The sequence below is a fragment of the Colossoma macropomum genome, unplaced genomic scaffold (assembly GCF_904425465.1).
Source record: "Colossoma macropomum unplaced genomic scaffold, Colossoma_macropomum, whole genome shotgun sequence".
Taxonomy (NCBI): domain Eukaryota; kingdom Metazoa; phylum Chordata; class Actinopteri; order Characiformes; family Serrasalmidae; genus Colossoma; species Colossoma macropomum.
In genome coordinates this window covers 1,480,622-1,502,500 of record NW_023494785.1, presented here as the reverse complement: position 1 = coordinate 1,502,500, position 21,879 = coordinate 1,480,622, and the positions used below count along the sequence as shown (strand labels likewise).

The 21,879-nt window shown below is 37.9% G+C and overlaps 3 protein-coding genes across 4 annotated transcripts in view; all 3 read right to left on the bottom strand.

Moving 5' to 3' along the window:
- The window catches only part of LOC118815105 (class I histocompatibility antigen, F10 alpha chain-like), a 43,855-nt gene that overhangs the window by 11,858 nt on the left and 10,118 nt on the right, over nucleotides 1-21,879 (bottom strand). The gene's annotated exons all lie outside the window — the stretch shown is intronic.
- LOC118815077 (class I histocompatibility antigen, F10 alpha chain-like) lies at nucleotides 4,364-12,684 on the bottom strand. Of its 2 annotated transcripts, none has more exons than XM_036581013.1 (7): nucleotides 12,510-12,684; nucleotides 9,875-10,150; nucleotides 9,460-9,753; nucleotides 8,853-9,137; nucleotides 6,921-7,043; nucleotides 6,314-6,363; nucleotides 4,364-4,671 (listed from the first exon to the last, which is right to left on the bottom strand). In XM_036581013.1, the coding sequence occupies exons 1-7, from the start codon at nucleotides 12,568-12,570 to the stop codon at nucleotides 4,639-4,641; spliced, it is 1,122 nt and encodes a 373-aa protein (XP_036436906.1). In that variant the 5' UTR covers nucleotides 12,571-12,684; the 3' UTR covers nucleotides 4,364-4,638. The 2 variants fall into 2 exon arrangements, with proteins under 2 accessions (XP_036436906.1, XP_036436914.1); XM_036581021.1 differs by having other exon boundaries at nucleotides 4,370-4,671; nucleotides 9,460-9,747; nucleotides 12,510-12,679.
- The window catches only part of LOC118815118 (class I histocompatibility antigen, F10 alpha chain-like), a 40,225-nt gene continuing 35,831 nt past the window's right edge, over nucleotides 17,486-21,879 (bottom strand). The window contains exons 5-6 of the mRNA XM_036581057.1: nucleotides 18,617-18,742; nucleotides 17,486-17,640 (exon numbers count right to left, since the gene is read on the bottom strand). Coding sequence (XP_036436950.1) covers nucleotides 17,624-17,640; nucleotides 18,617-18,742 — 143 coding nt within the window. The 3' untranslated portion in view covers nucleotides 17,486-17,623. The remainder of the gene's footprint in view (nucleotides 17,641-18,616; nucleotides 18,743-21,879) is intronic.

Below are 21,879 nucleotides of genomic sequence, written 5' to 3'. Positions count from 1 at the left end.
TATCTACACTAACATTAACGTAAACATTATGTACAGTCTGCTGAGCCTGTGCAGCTCTGTTCTCTCTGGTTTTACATTTCTCAACTGTATCTGGATCACTTTAATTCTCCCTCTCAACCTCCCTCCTCTGTATAATGTATATTATCACTTAATTGCCTTGTTTATTCCAGACTGTGTTTATGCAGTTGTGTGACAACATGGAACAGTCCACTACAACCATGACTGGGGGGTGGGGCTGCTTTGAAATGACTGAAAATACTACTTCAAACACACACACACACACACACACACACACACACACACACATATATATATATATATATATTTATTACACACACACACACACATATATATATATATATATATATGTATATATAGTTCAAGAAAGTGTACTTGGTAATTTTAAGACATAAGATATACTCGTACAGTATATCTAAGTGTGGAGCCAGCCCTTAGTGTGAAAAATGCATAAATATCTGGTTTGGCTGAAAGGATGACAATTAAAAAAAAATCTTTTTTATTGAAAAAGGAAATAAAATGCACATACACACTATTTTTTTTTTTTTTATTTCCTTCAGTAGCCTTTTACCATCTGCTACAGAGTTAACCAGCACGCAGTAGCAAATGTGAGGAGTGTCATGTGCTTCCTCTGTGGCTCTGTGGCCAAACGTTACTTTATTACTCTCAGGAAATAAGACACTAGTTCACACCTACACTGAAGTTCAGATTTTATAGAAAAATACAAGGACTTGAGGACTCACAGTGTTTTCTCAGTGCTTCTTTTCCGTACTCCATGAATTTGGTGAGCCAGTCCACACATTCTTTCTCCAGGTAACCCTTGGTGTACTGGTTCAGGATGGACACCTCATCCCATTTCCTTTCGGACAAAATACTGTTGAATCTGGTGGAAAACACGTAGTTATGACTCTCGAACGTTGTATCCTCAGATGCCGTGCTGGCATTAGCTGTTCTGTTGGTATCAGTTGCTTTGGCGCTAGCAGCAGATTTGGAATTGGCGCTTGGCAATGCAAAGTTCAGTAGTTTAGACTGAAGTGTTGTATTATGGACTAGGCTTGCTTTTCTTTGCATCACAGGCAATAGCCTTGGTTCATCTAATGAAACTGGGTGTACAGCAGTCCCCAATACGGATTTGAGAAAGGATTTAGCTGTTAAAGTAGCAGAGATTAGCAAGCTACCATAACCGGAAACCATTTAGTCTCAGTGTAACACAGGGTTGGCTAGACCAGTATCTTTGGGGGTTTCACACACAGCTGCGGCCTGTGCACATGAGGTTAGGGATCCCTAAGTAAGCAGACTTCTCATGGGGGCGTGGCTGCAGTGCATGGAGTCTTGTTTAGTCTGTTGAGCTTTTAAAACTAGAGACCTGAAAACTGCTGAAATGTGACTGAGGAGTTTGGGACACTGAAGGAGAGTGCACAAGGGGTTGGGAGATTTAGAGCAGCCTTGGGTGGGTAAGCTCAACTCTCCACAAATGTTTTAAGTACTCTTTCATGCATTTTCATTCCTGTGAATACAATTTAATGTATTTATTTTTTCATACGCTGATAAGATGGCTAACATGTTTTCTGTGTTTTTTGTGTGCAGAGGGTTCAGTCACATTTTTGTTCCCATGTTTTCTTCTGCATATGTTTCCACAGTGATAACAATGCTAGAAAAACAGCATAGACCAGCATGCCTGATCACCAGCAGAACCAGCATATGCTCTGTTTTTAATGTTGGTATGCTGGTTAGCAGCAATGGAAATTAATAGGCTGGGGCTGAATTACAGACACATCTTAACTCTGAAATCCTATCTGGTAAGTTCAGTAGGACTGAATTTAGTTCAGTAGCTATTCCAGAATAGCAGCTCCGAACTTTAGAATCTCATCATGAACTCCAGATAAGAAAACAGCATCACACAAACATCCTAACTAGACTAAACCTCCTAAATCCTGTCCTAACTTTAGGATGAACCCCAACAGGGTCCTCACTTCTGTTTAAGGTCCGTTTCTATGGTTTTTAGGCAGCTGAGTCAGCAGCATAGTTCACTACCAGCATAATGAGCTCCATTTATTTCTACTGTAAAACGCTGCTTTCACTGTGAGATGATTTTCTTTTCTAACTCTGCGTTTTAAAGATCTCAGACGCTGCAGACTCGATCTCCACCGCCCCTCTGATCACCTTCGTGTGTTAATGTTGATGATGAAATATTACAGTGATGGTGGTGAATAATGAGGAGACGGAGCTGAACGTGTGTCTGTTTATTAGGTAACGTTAGTGCGCTCTGCTAAAGCGTTTGGGAAATGGAGACCGAAACTGGAGAGCGGCGATGCTCTGATAAACAGCAGGGGGTGACAGTTGATTGTCGACTTTGATTGAGTAAGTTCAGATTTCCTAACTGGAGATAAGATGCTGTAAAATAAGATTCCTAAATTAAGATCAGATCTGCTTCATTAATACAAATTTGTGAAAAAATCCTATCCTGATCTATCAGATCTATAAAATCTAATTTTTAACACAAAGCTCATGACATACACATTTACACTCTCGATAAATTCTGAACAATAGCTAAGCTAATGACGGTGTAAATGTGTCATTTTTTTAAAACAAAGATCAAAATTGTCTTCTAACAGTTCATTTATACTCACAGCACACAATAAAAGCCTTTTTATTTCAGGCCTAACCTGACAACCTAATAACACTTCCTCTACTTGAGTGTGCCTGTCAATGTCTGTTTAATTAAGCAGTATAGCATTTAATTAAAACATACCATAAAGTCCACATAGCATTATGATGGAAGGTATTTGGGCCTAGGTCTGTAATATTAAAACATCTGAGCTGAAAATGCCTTAAACAGTACATAAAGAACACAGATGTATATGAACAAACAATATAAAAGATAATGAAAAATAATAATAAAATCATAAAAAAATATTTTACAACAACAGTTTTAACAGCTTTATTGCAATAAAGTATGATAAAGTCTGATAATTATGGTTATGTACAGAGATCATAGATGAGATACAAGCTGTCATATGGCATATGATAAAACATATAAACAGTAAACTGTAATAAACCTCTAATACACCCATCTAGTTTCATTCAGTTAGTTCAGTTTGGATCTTTTACAGAGATTATTTAATAAAAGGTCGTCCAGATGAAAGACTCAAACACTTTATGAAGTGGACGGCTAAGATCACTCAGTATAGCTGACAGTCTTCCTGTGCAGACTGTATTCACTGTTTACCATATTTTTTCTGCTGATATAACAATTGTAGCTGACAGCTTCCTGCACTGTACAGTGGTGTTAAACACAAGACTGTTACTATACAGACACAGTCTCTCTGTAAAGAGTCCATACTGAACACAGACCATTTAACATTCCTGAGTACTGTTACATTTACAAGCCCTTTACAGTCTTAAGTTTAAACACAATATATGATCCTTTGTTTTACACTTAAATGCAGTATTTTTAATGAAGCTGGTGCACGTGTGACTTTACATAACAAGTAATTTAATACTAAAGCAGTGCTCTGAATAAAATCAGTTCATGATTAAAACAGATGCTAAATAAATCAATTAAAAGCACAAATATAACAGAAAGGAAGTCTGCATAACCGCCTATAAACACGAGCTTATCAGCTTAAGACAAATGACATGTTCTACTCAGATAGTGCTGATTTACAACACAGATTGAATGGAATAAAAAGATTTTTGTAAATCAAACTGGAGACATCTTTGGTGAACTTTTGTTAAAAAACCTAAGAAAGCACACATAACCATCTGCCTTATCCATGCATTCTTATAAACGTACTGAATTGATGCACTTTACCCAGATATTGCTAAAAAGATTCCTAAAAAAAGCTTGATAGGAAGGATGACTGATCATTTCCCATTTATAAATCAAAACTCAGTTACTTAAACTAAGACTCACTGTACTACACTGGAATAAATATAATAAATATAATAAATATAATAAACATTCAACTGTTCTTTGATGCTTCTGAGCTTCCAAACTGTATGTTTATCATTAACAGATGAGTACTGGAATGTAGTCTTTTTATAGAGGATTTCTGTTAAAACTGAAAGCAGTATCTCTACTGACTGAGGAGAATAAAATTAGGCTGAAATATGGTGAGTGTGCACTGTTGTAAGTCACCCTGTAAAGCCTGAAATAGTCATTTAAAAGTCAGGGGTGTTGGGTGGAGAGTTTTTCACACCACATCTCACATCTTTACGTACTAACATCACATGCACAGGGTCAAAAAGAAGGTCCGGCTCGATGTTTAGGCCTCAAATGATCTTAAAACCAACATTACACTGATGATCATATGATCACAATAGTGGACAATTCACTCACATCCTCACAAGATGTGACCTTCACCAAGTTTTGGCTGAGTTCTCTTTAAACTCTCTTTCAGTCATCAGATTCATCCAGCTGGGGAAGGGGTCTGATGCACAACCCACGTTACAAGTTGCGTGCAATTGCACATTTCCACCAGAGAGGTCTCCACATCCCCAAATCTTATATAGTGCAGCTTTAACGTAACAGTGATGTAAAAGTACTGACTTCATAAATGAATGGAAAAGAGTCTGTGCTGTGAAAAGTCAGGGTTATAATCCTGGGTAATCTGGAGTTCAGTCCCAGTGGAATTCACCTCCTGGAGTTCCCTGTGAAACAGAGGTTAAATCATCGTTATGTGCTATCGCCGTCCACTTTATTAGAAACACCTACTTTGTGCTTCCACTCACTGCCCACTTTATTAGAAACATTTACAATGTACTTCCACTAACTGGCCACTTTATTACAAACACCTACCTTGTGCTTCCACTCACTGGCCACTTTATTAGAAACAGTATGTTTTCTGTCCTCAAAAACATTCTATAGTAGTGAAAAACAGCACTTTGTTATTGTGGAAGAGCTTTCTAAAGAGATAAAGCTGGAGCCTTCCACAAATTAATGGGGGCTTAAGCGATTATGATGTGGTTATGTCAGAATTGTAAAAACAAGACAGGGTCATTTATGTGAAGCACCACTCTTATGAAGCACTAAGAGCTCTTAATTTTCAATCTGCTAAAGGTGTGAGTCCAAGCCAGGTCTATGAGGTGCTTCACATCAATAAATTACAATTTAATATAGCCCAGCCTAACAGCCTAATATCAATAGGCTCTAGTAACTGTAGCCTGCAGTCTTAACACAGTACATTACAGCCATTTCATTTTTAGCCCACAAAACTCTGAACTCTGACTGGGAAAAAAATCAATACAATAACAATACGTCCAACAATAAACAAAGCCTTACTCATATTTTATACAGTTATACAAAACACTGGACCACTGATAGTTCAGATGCTGATTCATTTCTCTCTAGCCAATGTGAATACTCATGCAGTCTAACTCCTCTGGTGGCAGATTTAAATGAGTTTATGGGGACATTGTCAAATTCTCAGAATACCCTGCTGTTGAGACACTCGGCTCCACAGAAGAAGCAAGACAAGAAGCAACTGCTGAATTTCTGATCAGAAGCGTTAGTGTGTTTATTTTCTCTGGTTTAAGCCTCTCTGAGCTGCTGCTGCATCATTTCCTATACTAAAACTGGTTACTGGAGAAAAGGGCCACAAAAACCGAAGCAGCTTTCTTGATAAAAATGGCATCAGCTGCTCAGTCTGCAGAGTTCAGTGGCCATTCTTTCAGTCAATATTCACAGAAATTTCCCTATACAATAAAAACCTTAAAATGAAACCTGAAATCAGACTGTAGATTTGCTTGTGACTGACCAACATGGGAAAGCATATTTAGATGTTTATCCAGGAGAGAAATTCCCAGAGTCAGATGAACCATCAAAGTTTGGTTTCATGTTGTCATAGCTCCTGCCGGTTGAGCCACAATAAGGGCACATCACCGCTGAGTTACAGTGGATGTCATTAATTCCACAGATTACTTAAATGTTTTTAGTGTGGAGTCAAAACTGAAGTCAGAACCACCAGTAAAAAGTAAAAAGAGCTATATGATCAGTATGTATTAAACCCAGCAATGTATCTATCATTGCTTTGTGTTTAAGAAACTATTTTATGTTTCATTTGATTGGAATTTAGTTTAATTAGAAAATAATACCAAAAAAAAAATCAAAAAAGGCTTTAAAACAGACACTGTTTAAGACACTGTTGCTGTTCTTTAAATGCAGTCTCATATTACAGTAAAACTGTCTGCTGTTGCAGCACTGCTGTACTAGCAGGGCACTTCTACAGTAGAGTTTCTACATTATGTATCATGACAAAATAGTACAGAACAACAAAATCACAGTGGCACTGACCTTTTGACTGGCTTGCTCATAATACACCACAGTTTCAACATTTCCAGCACCTGGAATGACAGATAAATAAAAATTCTTATGTAAACTGAACATATTAAATGCTGTTTGGTTCTCAGACTGACATTTTCGTTATTGCCTTTGTTTTTATTTAGGCAAAAAAATGACAAACTGGCAAAAAGACTGAGCTCACTACAATAAAAACATCAAATACACGATGCCATAAATATAAACAAATAAGCCCCTCCTTCAGCCAACAAGGAGGGGCTTATTTCACACTGACCAAGCAGAAATTCACAATCGTGTTCTTAACTTTTGGCTTTTTGATGACAAGATCTTTTTTGTGATTAACTGTTTTATTTTTTCCTATATAAGTTTACAATAAACTGGTACATCAAGATTTTCTGTTATGGTGACAGAATCCTAACCACACATCTCCCCAGTGATGAGCTGCTTTTCCTCATTGTGCATCACATTTTAAGGAAGAAGATGCTGAGGTGGAAGCCTGAGGAGGCATGTTTTTCTTTTGGGAGTAGTAAGAAACAGTCCATTTTTAATATTTATTCTTTCTACTTCGAACACAACCTGTACTGATATAGTCTATACTCACCAGTTATCCACGTATTTATAAGGACAAAGATGATCCCACCCAGCAAAGTCATCACCACCACTCCACTAACTGCTCCTCCAACTAGTCCTGAACTTGAACTCCCGCAGTCACTGCACTTTCTCTCTGTAAACAGAACAGTGATGAACAATAATCACAGAGTTGTATATTTATGTTGTAAATCTAAAGTGTGGTGTATATTTTTCCAATAAAACCATTTTGGAAGCTTCAATGGGAATTCCTCAAATTTTCCTAGAGAAACTTATTGAGTCAGAATTGTTCACAGTGGTGGTGATAGGAACCAGACGTCCACCTCTAAAAGCTCCCTCACAGAAAGTTACTACATGAAATTGTTATGAATTCACTGCCTGATGACTGAGACATTGATTTACAATAGTTTTGAGAAGATTTTGTCCTAAAATATATTTTTCTTTAATCTATTTAGGTCAGAGAGGTTCATGCGTGGTGTTAAAAGACAAATATACCAGTACTTATGAATATAATGATTTATTTTATTTTCTTTCTTCAGTTCAGCTGAAGTTAAGTTATTTACTTTCTGTTTTCAGTTACTTCCTCCTGATTTTGAATTGCAGAGCACACCAATGACTGATTACATGGCTAGCAGATGTTCACTTCAACTACTGATGGTAGTTGTTTTTAGTAATTTAGTAACACAAAAAGCTGCCTGTCTGTGTTTAACATACGTTGTACTGAGCACGTCTGAACGTCTGGAGCCCTGGGCAAAAGACAGGAGTGGATACACATTCACTATAAAAACTGATATCTTGGCAAGTGAACTGATCTTAAATGTAGAGGATATGTCGAATATGCCTCATTTTAAGATTATTGTTAAAATACTAATATTATTTATCTTATTTCTGGATATTTTCAACTTGTTTCAAGTATTTTGTTACATTAAATTCTGTGCTTTATTATGTGAAATTCTGGAGGTTTGTGTGTTTTAAGAAATGATGCTTCAAACAAGCAGAATTATCTGCCGATACAGTGAGATAATGTGATATAGAGTTGCACAGAATTACACTACTGAGAATGAGACTTACTGTTTCCAGGAAGTAATAAATAACATAATCCCTGCAGTTTGAGAGAAGTAATGAGTGTCCTGTAATGGATTTTTTGTGTAAGTCCCCAACATTGGAGCTATCTACACTAACATTAACGTAAACATTATGTACAGTCTGCTGAGCCTGTGCAGCTCTGTTCTCTCTGGTTTTACATTTCTCAACTGTATCTGGATCACTTTAATTCTCCCTCTCAACCTCCCTCCTCTGTATAATGTATATTATCACTTAATTGCCTTGTTTATTCCAGACTGTGTTTACGCAGTTGTGTCATCATGTAACATGACTGGGGGGTGGGGCTGCATTCAAATGACTGAAAATAATCACTATGTTTATATATATATATATATATATATATATATATATATATATATATATATATATATATATATTAATATAGTTCGGGAATGGTAATTTTAAGATGTAAGACATACTCATACAATACATCTAATTTGTATTTTCATGGGGCCTTTGGCTCATGGGGGTTTACTTAGTGCAAAGACCACTCCTGCTCCTAACATAATCCTTAAGATTAACCAATAGCTGCAGGAGAAATACACTGTACGCTAGAACTGCTCTCAGACTGGGCTACAGCAGATTAACACAGCTCTCCTCCAATAAAGACATCATTCCTGCAAACCCTGCTCTCCTGGCTCTATTTTGCACAGAAAAACATTTACAACAATATTAATATTGACTGAAGTGGGGAAATACTTTAAAGCTGTCCTCATCATGTAGTTTTGGGTCTAGTCTCTGCACATCTGCCATTCTGTTAAACTGGATTTAGATTTACATAGAGAAACTAATTCTAAACTTCAGTAGACCAGAAATACATTAATTACACAGATATAATTACCCCATTGTTTAATTATCAGTTCTTCAAAGGAGCTGTGAGTCACATAACAGTCATATTCTGCTGTATCGTCCTTCTGGATCTCCACACTCTTCCTCAGCTGGTAGGTTCCATCACCATTGGGTCTGACTCCTGAAGATGTTAGTAGATGTTCAGGCAGTGAAGTTCTGGACTTCCTCACATTCAGTATCACGTCTTTGGGGTAGAAGCCCGTGGCCAGCCAGGTCAAGGTCAGTCCACCTGAGTTAGTTGTAGATTTCTTTGCAAATGCATGAACATCTGGTTTGGCTGAAATAACAGCAATACATTTCTTTTTTATTGAAAAAGGAAATAAAATAAAATTCACATACACACTGTTTATTTTTTCAAAAATCCTTCAGTAGCCTGTTACCATCTGCTACAGAGTTAACCAGCACGCTGTGGCAAATGTGAGGAGTGTCACTTACTTCCTCTGTGGCTCTGTGGCCAAACTTTCCTTTATTTAAAGCTACTTCTCAGTAAAAGTCTGAGGACGGCAGACTCTCATCATGCTCTCAGGAAATAAGACACTAGTTTACACCAACACTGAAGTTCAGATGTTAAAGAAAAATACAAGGGCTTTGGGACTCACAGTGTTTTCTCAGTGCTTCTTTTCCGTACTCCATGAATTTGGTGAGCCAGTCCACACATTCTTTCTCCAGGTAACCCTTGGTGTACTGGTTCAGGATGGACACCTCATCCCATTTCCTTTTGGTTGGCTCAGCTTCTGGAACTGGAGCGATCCACCGCATGTTCTCGTCATCAAAAGAGAGGAACTCCTTTCCATCGTAGCTGTACTCATCAATGCCTTTCAGAAATTTAACATTTCCCTCTGCTTCATCGATCTCACAGCCATGTCTCCACTGAAGAACGTGAAGGTCTGGAATTGAGTTAATGTAACAAGACAGTGAAGATAAACACATTAGCTGCTCAAAACCAGAGGAATCATACAGTGGATATAAATTTATGATTTTCATTGTAAGAAGAATGAGCTATAAGAAACTAACCAGTATTATTTGTGTGTCTCATTCGCTGCATCAGGATGTCCACGTTGACCTTGAACCACTGCTCTTTGCTCTTGCGAGACTGGGTGCCTTTGTCCCAGTAATCTGGCTGCATCTTCTCCTTCAACCAGTCCTGCTTAGGAACCTTAACCTGGTCCTTACTGTTGTAGTAGTCGATCTCCCGGTCATCGAGCAGACCCAGTGCTGTGAACTCATAGATCCCTGGTAGAGGGACATCTTTGGAGAGCGCGGTGTAAATATAGTATAGAGAGTGTTGATCTGGAGGGGAAATGGAAAAAAAAGGTGCTAGAAAACATGTTGATAAATGAAACATAATATCTCCCAAAATTTTTGTCGAAAACACAGCTGTAAAATAAAAGTAGTGGAACACGAATCTCAACCTAACAAGTAAAAAGCAACAAAGTAGTTAAACAGGTTCAAGTACAACATGTTACGGTCATTTTCTCCTGTTTCCACAGCAGATCTTGGGATTTTCCATGAGGACTTCTGTAAATTTTGTAACCTCTTTTCAAGTATTTTTGGTTACTAAGTTCACACCATGCACTCACTGTTTTGAAGCAACTCATAGTGAGAAATACCCAGGCTACACAGTAATATATTAAATTATGAAATAAAATATGTAAAACATTATTTATTTTCTTGAATAGTAAGAAAAAGTAAATTAAACAGTTTTCATATGTGATGTAAAAATTTCCTTAAAAAACAACAAATGAAAAAAACCCTTCAGACACTTCAACACAAAAAACACTTCACACTCGTGCTGGACGATATATATCACCTGTACTGGTGTGTGATATTGCTCTGCCATTTTAGCGATATTTTTAGGAATATATTTGATAGATAATGAGCGTTACATACATGATAATACCAACAAATAGAGGTTAGTTTTTTTGTTTGTTTTATTAAGTCTATGTTACTCATGGTATTAATGTCGCACACACAGAGGCTCAAAAAGAAGGTCCAGCTCGATGTTTAGGTCTCCAATTATCTCAAAATCAACATCATACTGACGGAGTCATGCTGATCATAGTAGATAATTCACTAACATCCTCCACTAAAGTGATGCTTATCTCCTCTTCCGTGACGTCTTTCTTAAAGCAACATTATGTTACAGTTCTTTAAAATAATACCTTAAATAATACCTTAAAATAAGAGCTTCAAAGTAATTTTGATGATACACTGACTTATCAAAGGGAGAATGGTGTCTCTGTCGTTGCCACTCTGGGCCAGATCGCCTGCTATAGCATTATGTAACTTTAGAGGAGTAGCACGAGACGTCTCGCGAGAACTGCATAAGGCTTTACGACACCCGTCACACAACAACTACGGCTCCAGCTAGCTACAAGAAGCTAGCCCTGTATTCCCAACATGGGCATCATAGCAACACCTGCCAAAGAACAAAGAAGACCTTGTCAGAGGAAGCGAGGAAGAGAAAAAGAGAGAGTGACTGAGTAAGAGATCGGACAAGAGTAAATCTCGGACTGGCTATTACACGTAGGTGAGAGCCAAAAGAGAAAAGGGGATGTAAGACAGTCTAACGACTAATGGGAAAACAATGAAAATCCAAATCAGAGTGTAAGTGGCATCCCTGCCAGTGTTATTTATGGAAGACTGAAAAGACCAGTTCTCACATGATGCTGCTTTAAGTTCACAGATAGTCAGGCTCACATACATCTGCCTAGGCCTTTTAAGGATCCTCTCAGCGTTACTGACTGACGGCTCTGATATGTATGATTCATCCAATAACACTGTGAGAACCGTGACTGGAAACCAGGGGAAGTACGATCAGGACGGGGTGTATGATTAGACTCCACACCGACTGTCAGTAGACTTCTTTAATGTACAAACCCAATTCCAAAAAAGTTTAGACAGCATGTAAAATGCTGAAAAAAAAAAAAATTAAATGATGTAAACTACGTTTGACCTGTTAAATTGAAAATAGTAGAAAAACACAACATTTGATGTTTTATCTCATGAAGTTCATTGTTTCTGTAAATATATGCTCATTCCAAATATGAAGCCTTCAACATGTTCCAAAGAAGTTGGGACAGGAGCAGGTTTACCACTGTGTTACATCACCTTCCTTTAACCACATTAAACATCCGGGGGCTGAAGATTCAAACTGATGCTGGTTTGAAAGCAGAATTTTGCCTTAATGTACTTCAGTTTTACTGAAAATACTGTATTCTTGTTCTTTTATTGATATTTGTCAGGCGTCACATGACAGGAAAAAACATTTCATATGGATGCAGGACAAATATCATCTATTAATCAATAAGAATAAGGGGGAACTGTTCCTGCTCTGTGCCGTGTCTGCTGACTGTATCTGCATCTTCCTGGAGTCCTAAATATCTAAAAGCTCTTTATGAACACGTCTGTTTATTAATCAAAGCGGTGTCACTGAAATTTGGAATTTGAAATTAATCATTAAACATTGTTATTTGCACAATACATTAAATATTTTTTTTATCATAAAGTATTAAAATTTTCCATGACATTTTAATATTTAGATTGTTTTGTGAATTGTTAAAGATCCAGTCCAGACACTGAAGGAAACTAAACTAGCAGTTAATCAGGTTTTGTGCAGAGCAGAAACAGTGGGTCTGAACTGACTCACCTCCGAGAACAGAGACGACCACTCCACTGAGAAAGACCACACAGACTGCCGGAGCCCCCATCACCACCTTTACCACCTAGATCAGTAAAATCACTCTGGATGATCTTCTGCTGAGGAGAGTCGGTTCTCCTGACTCTCCTCTCTCCTACGGTGTCAGTCTGGTCCGCTAGTTTACCATTACTCTGTTTTTTTTCCCCACCCGTATTCGGGAGAACTCCCGCCTCCTGCGTCATGATTGGCTGAGAGCCCCTTCACTCTCCAGCAGTCCGCCAATCAGACCGAGCGCAGGACGGCTGTGCCTGAATACGGGTGGGTAAGAGGGAAACAAGTAGTTTAAAGTCGAGTTCGAGCTGAATTTCGTCGAGAACTATCAGGACTATGGCTCTGTTAATAACTTAGCCGCAGTTTAGTCTCAGTTTAACACGGGTTTACCTAAACCACTAACTTAATGGGATTAACCAGAGCAGGTTAATGAGGAGTCTGGCCTCTTCCTGTTTCCCCCTTATGTCAAAAACAGGATCGCAGAACAGCAGAGGGCGCCCGCGAGTGAGTCCTCAATGAACGGGGGTGAACTGAGCTAAACGGCTAAAATGAAGAGTTAAAATAGTTCCTAATCACTGAACCAGAACTGTCCTTTAGTTTTAGACAGTAGAAGGATGGATTTCACTAAAACAGAGAAACCTCACCTGTATGTTTCCTTTATTCTACAGCAAACGGGTTTTGGGCAGCAGGACGCTAACATTACTGATCCTGAGTGCTGATTGGTTAACATTACTGATCCTGAGTGCTGATTGGTTAACATTACTGATCCTGAGTGCTGATTGGTTGGCAAGCGGAGCAGCTCATTGACTGTTTACGCTCACTGGCGTCATGAACGTACATGAGGCGCTGTTTTAAACTCCTATAGCTCGAGTTTAAAAGCTCTTAAAAATTTAACAGCGATGTTAAAGTGTTTTATGCTGTTCTGTGTTCAGGAAATGAATGTATACTTTTACATTAAAAATGTTTCAGCATTTATAAACTATGATTTTGCTCAAATGCTCCATATTAAACCCATTCATTTGGACTCATTTGGGAGCTCCATCTAATTTGAGAACCACTGAAAAAATTACAGAGTGGTACTTATCCTCTCTACAGACACACACACACACACACTCACACACACACACACACACACTCACACACACTCACACACACACACACTCACACACACACACACACACGCACCTGGGGAAGGTTAGCCTGGCTGCATGTCTTTGGACTGTGGGAGGAAAATATAGCAAAACAAGACTGTAACAACACTTCCTCTAGTTGAGTAAAGCACCTCAGTGTGTTTAATTAAGCAGTACAGCATTTAATTAGAACATACCATGAAGTCCACATAGCATTATGATGGAAGGTAAGAGGGCCTAAGTCTGGAATATTGAAACACCTGAGCTGGAAATGTCTAAACCTCAGTAAAACCATGTCTTCATCAGGCTTAACATAAACCTCAGTTAAACCTGAGACACAGCGACATCTAGTGGCAGATTGAATTCTCAACCACAGCTAAACTAAGAAGTGCAGCTGCATCATCATGTCTGTTGTACAGTAAACACACTGTATTTAAAGAACACAGATGTATACAATCACAATACAAATGATAAGAAAAACAAAAAAAGTTTACAACAGCAGTTTTAACAGCTTTATTGCAATAATGTAAATTTAACTCAAACATTACAGTATGAGAGACTTCCATGATCCAGCAGGTCTGTTTCAGGAATATAAGAGAATGGAATAGAACAGAATAGAGTAGAATAGAACAAAACAATAGAACTGAACAGAAACAGAACAAAACAGAATAGAATTGAACAGAAATAGAACAGAACAGAATAGAACTGAACAGAAATAGAACAGAACTGTCCAACCAAGACTGGAAAATGTTCTAACGTTCAAAGTTCAAAAGCAATAAAAAATCTGGGTCTGTTTTACAGAAACTTCCTATCTTTTAGTCTTAAGTTTAGACCTGACAGGTCGAAATGTTTCACTAACTCGTATTACAGAAGCAAATCTGATCTTAATTTAGGAGTTTTATCTTATCTCATAGCATCTTATCTCAGGTTAGGAAATCTTAACCTACACGATCGAAGCCAACACCCAACTGTAATGTCTGTTATTTAGCAACCGACCAAATCCGCACAGCTGAAACGCAAACACGTAATCAAAATAATCAAGTTAGCCAAACAGCTAATGTTAGCCATTGTTACTGATGTGAAAAAAAAGGTCAAACAGAACTAAAGTGTGATAAACTATAAGTGGTGAATACGGTGAGAGCGCCCCCTACTGTTTATCAGAGCGTCACCGCTCCCCAGTTTCAGTTTCCATTTCCCAAACGCTTTAGCCGAGCGCGCTAACGTTACTCCTCCTAATAAACAGACACACGTTCAGCTCCGTCTCCTCGTTATTCACCACCATCACTGTAATATTTCATCAACATTAACACACGAAGGTAATCAGAGGGACGGTGGAGATTGAGTCTGCAGCGTCTGCGTTATTTTTGCCGCTGCTGCTCTAAAAAGTCGTCCAGATGAGAGACTCAAATACTTGAAGTGGATGAAGTGGATGGCTCGCATCACTCAATATAGCGACAGTCTTCCTGCACATTTAACAGTTCTAGCTAACAGCCTCCTGCACTGTACAGTGGTGTTAAACACAAGACTGTTACTATACAGACACAGTGTCTCTGTAAAGAGTCCATACTGAACACAGACCATTTAACATTCCTGAGTACTGTTACATTCATAAGCCCTGTACAGCCTTTAAACACAATATATGATCATGATTTGTCTTAACGCTTTAAATGCAGTATTTTTGAAATGAAGCTGTTGTACTTGTGACTTTACATAACAAGTAGTCCAATACTAAAGCAGTAGAAAGTCTACATAACCACCTATAAACATATGAGCTTATGAAAATTGATGTTTTACTGAGTGCTTGTAAGGGATTCATAAAAAAGCTTGAATGGAAAGAATATTTTTTTGTTTATAAATTAAATATATAAATCTTTGGTGAACTTGTGCTAAAAAACATACAGAAAGAAAACAGACATTACCATCCGCCTTGTAAATGCATTCTGTTACACTTATTAAACTTAATAATCCTTAATTACAACAATTAATTAATCTTTTTCTATTCATAAATCAGAATGCTTTTAAATTTATTGAGTTGTTGCTTAAAATAAGATCCACTGTACTACATTGGAAGAACTAAATATTAAACTGTTCTTTGATGCTTCTGAGCTTCTAAACTGTATGTATTATTAACAGATGAGTACTGGAATGTCGTTTTTATTATGGGGGATTTCTGTTGAAGCTGCACTATGTAATGAAACTATAATCGGTAGCATTACCGATTATAACTGAAATAGAAGACTGCAATCCTGCGGATTTCAGCAGAACCCACCTCAATATCTTGTGCCGCAGGTTTAATTTTCAGTGTTAAGCATGTGAACGGGGGGAAACCAGCCCACTGCAGGCTGGAGCGGGATGAAGCACACATGAAGAGAAATCCTGCAAATTAATGAATAGCTTGAATAAGGCAGAACCATAACTAAATCATATTTATATCTGGGTCATTCTACAGAAATGTCCATTTTTGTGTCCCTAATGTTTACAGATATATTACACTTGAAAAACATATTATGGTTACAATTTACTTATATTTTTAAATAAAACAATACAATATTTTAACAGTTACACCTTCTTGAGCCTCAATTTAGCAATATTGGTTTTTTAATCAATCATACAGAATTCCAATCACCACAGAAGAGCTCGTCCTCACAGTCATGTGTGAAGGCTGAGGCCATATTTAGAGGTAAAAAACATGTTTTTCTGCAATTTTAACTACAATAATCTATACATGACTATGAAATATATGATTTAAATTACATCAAGAAAACAAATGCCAAATAAATATTATAAAATATATAATGAAAGTTCCCCAGGAGTCGTGTCACTGGTGTTACCGCGTAACAGAAAATCTCTTATTCTGAAGTACAAATCACACTGATGACATCACTTGACTTCCTTTTACCTGTTTTCTGAGGATCTATGAAGAAAAGCACATGGTGAGTCCACTGTGTCTTTCAGTTATCAGAGATTTTCTCATTCAGCTCGTGATTTCATATGAAGCTTTTAGCTGAAGTCACTGGTGTGACCGACTTTATTCTGAGGTCATTGTGAAAAAATAAAATACAAAAGGATCGCGAACACCATTGACTCCTATGGATAGATAGAAAAGTGGATGTTTCTGTAGAATGGCAAAGTATTTGTAATGATCCATAATGAATTTACTTCCAATAACTTTCATTAATAAATCAAATAGAAGTGATGTGGCAAGTGAACTGGAAGGCTCTCATTCAGTGCTCTTGTTTGGAGCACATTAGACGCTGCTGCTACTCATCTGCGATAAAATGCACTGTTAGGGTGAAATAAGATCCAGTGGTGATGAATGTCCAAGCAGCGCTTGACAGCCGTCCTGCCTGTTTTCTTTAGTGATTTTATAACTTCTGTTTTGGTCTTGTTGTAGAGAGTGGGGGGGTGGGGGGTGGGGTTCGCTGTGTCACTGGACGCTGAATCTCAGCTCCAAAGTGTGCAACATATTGAGACATACTGGACATTAAATGTTGCGGCTCCCAAGGTGGTTTGACTTTGTTGAAAGGCAAAATGTCTCTTCTTATCATTTGTGCTGTGACTCCTGACCTAACCTGGCTTTAATGCAGAGGGAGCCGGTCGGATTTCTCTCTCATCCATATGTGTTTTTGTTATGTGTCGCCACAGACTGTCCGGGCGCTGCACTTACCCACTTCCAAGTTCCGCCTTTTGTGTTCCGTCAACATTACGTTATAAATTAAAATTTAGAAAATCAATTTTTGACCCATGTTACAAAATTGCATGTTGTGTGCAGTTACACATTTCCATCAGAGAGGTCTCTAAATCCCCAAATCTTACATAGTGCAGCTTTAACGTAACAGTGATGTAAAAGTACTGACTTCATAAAAGAATGGAAAAGATTCTGTGCTGTAAGAAAGTCAGGGTTATAATCCTGGATAATCTGGAGTTCAGTTCCAGTGTAAATCACCTCCTGGAGTTCCCTGTGAAACAGAGATTAATTCACTTTATTAGAAACATTTACCTTGTACCACATCACAACTGAGTTACAAGCATTTATTATTTCCAAATATTGCTTTTCTCAAATGTTTTTAAAGTGGAACATCATTACCGGAGTCTGAACCGGAGTCAGAACCACCACTAGCTTTACGGTCTGGAGGAGAGTTCAGTAAAATATGAATGAAAATAGGTAAAAAGAGCTACATTGTGTGATTAGTATGTCTTAAACCCAGCAATGTATCCATCATTGCTTTGACTTTGAGAAGCTATTAATGTCTCAATTTATTGAAACATAGTTAAATCAAGAAAATAATACAGAAAAAAGAGCTTTAAAACAGGCAACATTACTGTCTTATATAACAGTAAAGCCGTAGCTGCTGTCACAGCAGTGCTGTACTAATAGAGAGCCTCTACTGTAGAGTTAGCTGAGTAAGAATGAAACTCAAATAGAACTTGGGTGGCACTTGCAGAGCAGTCACTGCAGTCACAGCTTTTTCAGCACCCAGAATGACTGGTAAATAAAAAATATTACGTACATGTAAAATAAGCATAATAACTGCTGTTTGTTTTTCAGAATTGCATTTTTATTATTGTTCATGTTTTTGTTTAGACAAAATAACGGAAAAAGAATATTTGATGCTTGCAAAAAGACAGCGCTCACAACTATTTTTTTTTTCCTAACTGTCGGCTTTATGATGGCAAGAACTTTTTTGTGAGCAAAGTTCTTTTTTTTCTCCAATATAAATTTACAATAAACAGGTGCACTGTTTTTCTTTAATGATGACAAGATCCTAATCACACATCTCCCTGGTGATGAGCTTTTTCCTGTCATTGTGCATCTCATTTTAAGGATGAATGATGAAGGTGGAAGCCTGAGGAGGCATTTTTTCCTTTTGGTAGTCAATTTTCAATAATCTTTATACTTTGAGCACAGTTTATACTGACATAATCGATACTTACTAATTATCCCCTTCTTTATAAGGGCGAAGATGATCCCACTCAAAATCAGCAGAAGCACCACCACTCCACAAATCACTGCTCCAACCATTCCTGAACCTGAACTCTCGCAGTCAAAGCACAGTTTGTCTGTAAACAGAACAGTGTTGAACAAAAACCAGTTATATATTTTTGTTCTAACATGACAGTGAAAACAGGCTGTAAATCTAAAGTGGACTCTCTTCTATCGTTCATCTGCAGGGGTGACATTTTGCTCAACCCGCTGCAATACTGCACCAGCATAAAGCTACTGAAAACATTATTATTCTCTACAAATATTAGTCACAGCCAATCCCAGTCTAGTGTACTACTGCAGGTCTACAGAGCCTCTGCATCAGTACTGAACTGCTGCTTACGCAACATCAGAACTCAGGAGTCTGTATGAGATTTAACAGAGGACTCCTTCAATTTCAGCCCTCCATCAGGTCCCAGTGACAGAACCCAACTCTGTACCTGTATGAAAAGTGCTCAGCTTTGGTGGCTCCTGCAGATGCACACACAGCGGCTCTGTGAGCAGCACCATTTCTCTAGAAAATGAAGCTATATCCACAAGGGGGCAGGTCAGAGCTCAAAGATAGGTGGCTAGCAGGCAACTCCTGACTTGAGAAGACAAAGACTTGCAGCAGAAGTGTTTTTTTCCCTGTGGTTATCAGGATGTGGTAAATCTTTATCTGTGACATATGTGAGAGTTCAGGAGACCAGTGTTTACAGGAATGATGATTTTTTTGAAGAGCCTGCTGCTCATAACCCAGTCTGACCAACAATTTCCCAAGCAGGACTTTACACTGAGTATTTGCCCTATATCTATTGGTTCATCTGTAAAAGATTATGTCAGGACAACATATACATTCTGTTATTAGGTATACAAGTGGCTATTTGTGCCTGCCTTTTATTGTGCACTCTACAACTTAACGTGAGGGGAAAGTAACAAAGAATAGACAGACAACAGCTAAAACTACAGGAAAAAAGAAAAAATATGGAACAACGTGAAAAAATATCACAGTATCATTAAGATTTCTGATGGTTTGTGTATACATCACATATCATATCATGTATTTTGGAAGCTTGAATAATAATAAAAGTAATAAGAATAACAATAAGCTTAAAGGCAGATTCCAGAGATTTTTCAAAATTCCTATCAAAATTGTTTCAGGTGTAAACAGGTTCATTCAGAGTGGTTTAGTGTGAAACACTCTGTTCTAGATAAGCTTACCGAGTCAGAATCGTTCCCTGTGGTGGTGACAGGAACCAGACACTGCCTGATGACTGAGACATTGATTTATGATTGTTTAGAGAAGATTTTGGCCCAAAACATACTTAATCTATTAAGGTCAGAGGGATACATGCAGGGCGCTGTGAGGCAAAATAGTCTCCAAAGAAAACATATTATTTCAGATTTTCCACTATTTTCCATCATCAACATTCCATATAAACTCAGAAGACTCGTGTAGGTTCACTGGTGGTTCTGGATAGTAAATAAAATGTCTATATTTGTGTTGTAGTCATGGCGACCCCTGGTTCCTATCACCACCACTGTAAAGACATCTGAACCATTTCACACCAAACCACTCTGAATCACTCTGTTTACATTTCACACACAGAATTATGCAGAAAGTGTGAAAATCCCTGAAATTCCCTTTAAGCGAATCTGTTTTTGTAGATGTGGCTGAACTGAAATTACTGAAAATAATGACTACAACTGCAAGTAGCAGCTACTTCTAAAAAATATCTACACATTCATACGTACGTGTGTTTTTAACTGCTGTCGGAACAAAACCTTGACTTCAGCCAGCAAAATGTTAATTTCTTGACAACAATTTTATCTCCAAAATAGTAACTTTACAGAAGAAGGAAAAAACCTACCGTACTTTTACTATGAATCAATGTTACTTGACTTTTTTCCTGAGTCATTTTGGGCTGTTTCTTAAGGTGCATTCATTGTTAAATTTACATAAAATGTAAAAGGAAACAGGCTTTTTCAAATTATATCAAAAACTCAAAAAACAATGACAAAAATGGAGATACAAGGTTTTGTTCCAACACCAGCAATATGTAGCAGTTTGGTCAAGAATGTGTTCATGGTAATTTTGGGGTAATTGTTCTGCAGCCTTTATTTGTTGGGTTTTTCTATAAGGACTCTTATTTTGAAGGCGGAGCTCGCCCCCTGGCTGTGGTCTATGTAGATTAGTAAGTACTGAGACAGTCTAGCGCTGAGGGCTGAGAGAGTAAGACGTGAGCTTAACCTAAAGCGAACTGTTAGAGCAAAGCTGAGCTTTGATTAACAGATTAACAGAACATCTTCAAATAAAGACATCATTCCTGCAAACCCTGCTCTCCTGGCTCTATTTGGGACAGAAAACATTTACAACAATATTAATATTGATTAAAGTGGGGAAATACTTTAAAGCTGCCCTCATCATGTAGTTTTGGGTCTAGTCTCTGCACATCTGCCATTCTGTTAAACTGGGTTTAGATTTACATTGAGAAACTAATTCTAAACTATAAAAGACCAGAAATACATTAGGTACACAGATATAATTACCCCATTGTTTAATTATCGGTTCTTTGATGGAGCTGTGAGTCACATAACAGTCATAATCTGCTGTATCGTCCTTCTGGATCTCCACACTCTTCCTCAGCTGGTAGGTTCCATCATCATTGGGTCTGACTCCTGAAGATGTTACTAGATGTTCAGGCAGTGAAGTGTTGGACTTCCTCAGTTTAATCTCCACGTCTTTGGGGTAGAAGCCCGTGGCCAGGCAGGTCAGGGTCAGCTTGCCTGAGTCAGTTGTAGATTTCTTTGCAAATGCATGAACATCTGGTTTGGCTGAAATGACAGCAATAAATTCCTTTTTTTTTGTTTTGAAAGAGGAAAAGTAAATGAAATGCACACACACTGTTTCCATTTTTCATTTTTCACAAAGTTTAAAAAGTTTCCTGCAGTAGCCCGTTACCATCTTCTGCAGACAGCAGACAGCAGCAAACAACCTGTAAACGTGTTTTCTGCCACACTGTAGCCAATTTAAAGCGACCTTTTACAAAAAGTCTCAGGACAGCTGACTCGTCAGAGTGAGCGACGGTGAGCACGTCAGAGAACGGGAGTTTTGTTTTCAGTGGGAGTTTTGTTTTTAGTGTTTTCAGTGTAGCTGAACTGTTTTTTAATCTCTGCTTTTCACCTGGAACCTTTTACTACTGAGCCTCCATTGAACTCCTCGCTCGGTTGTGCC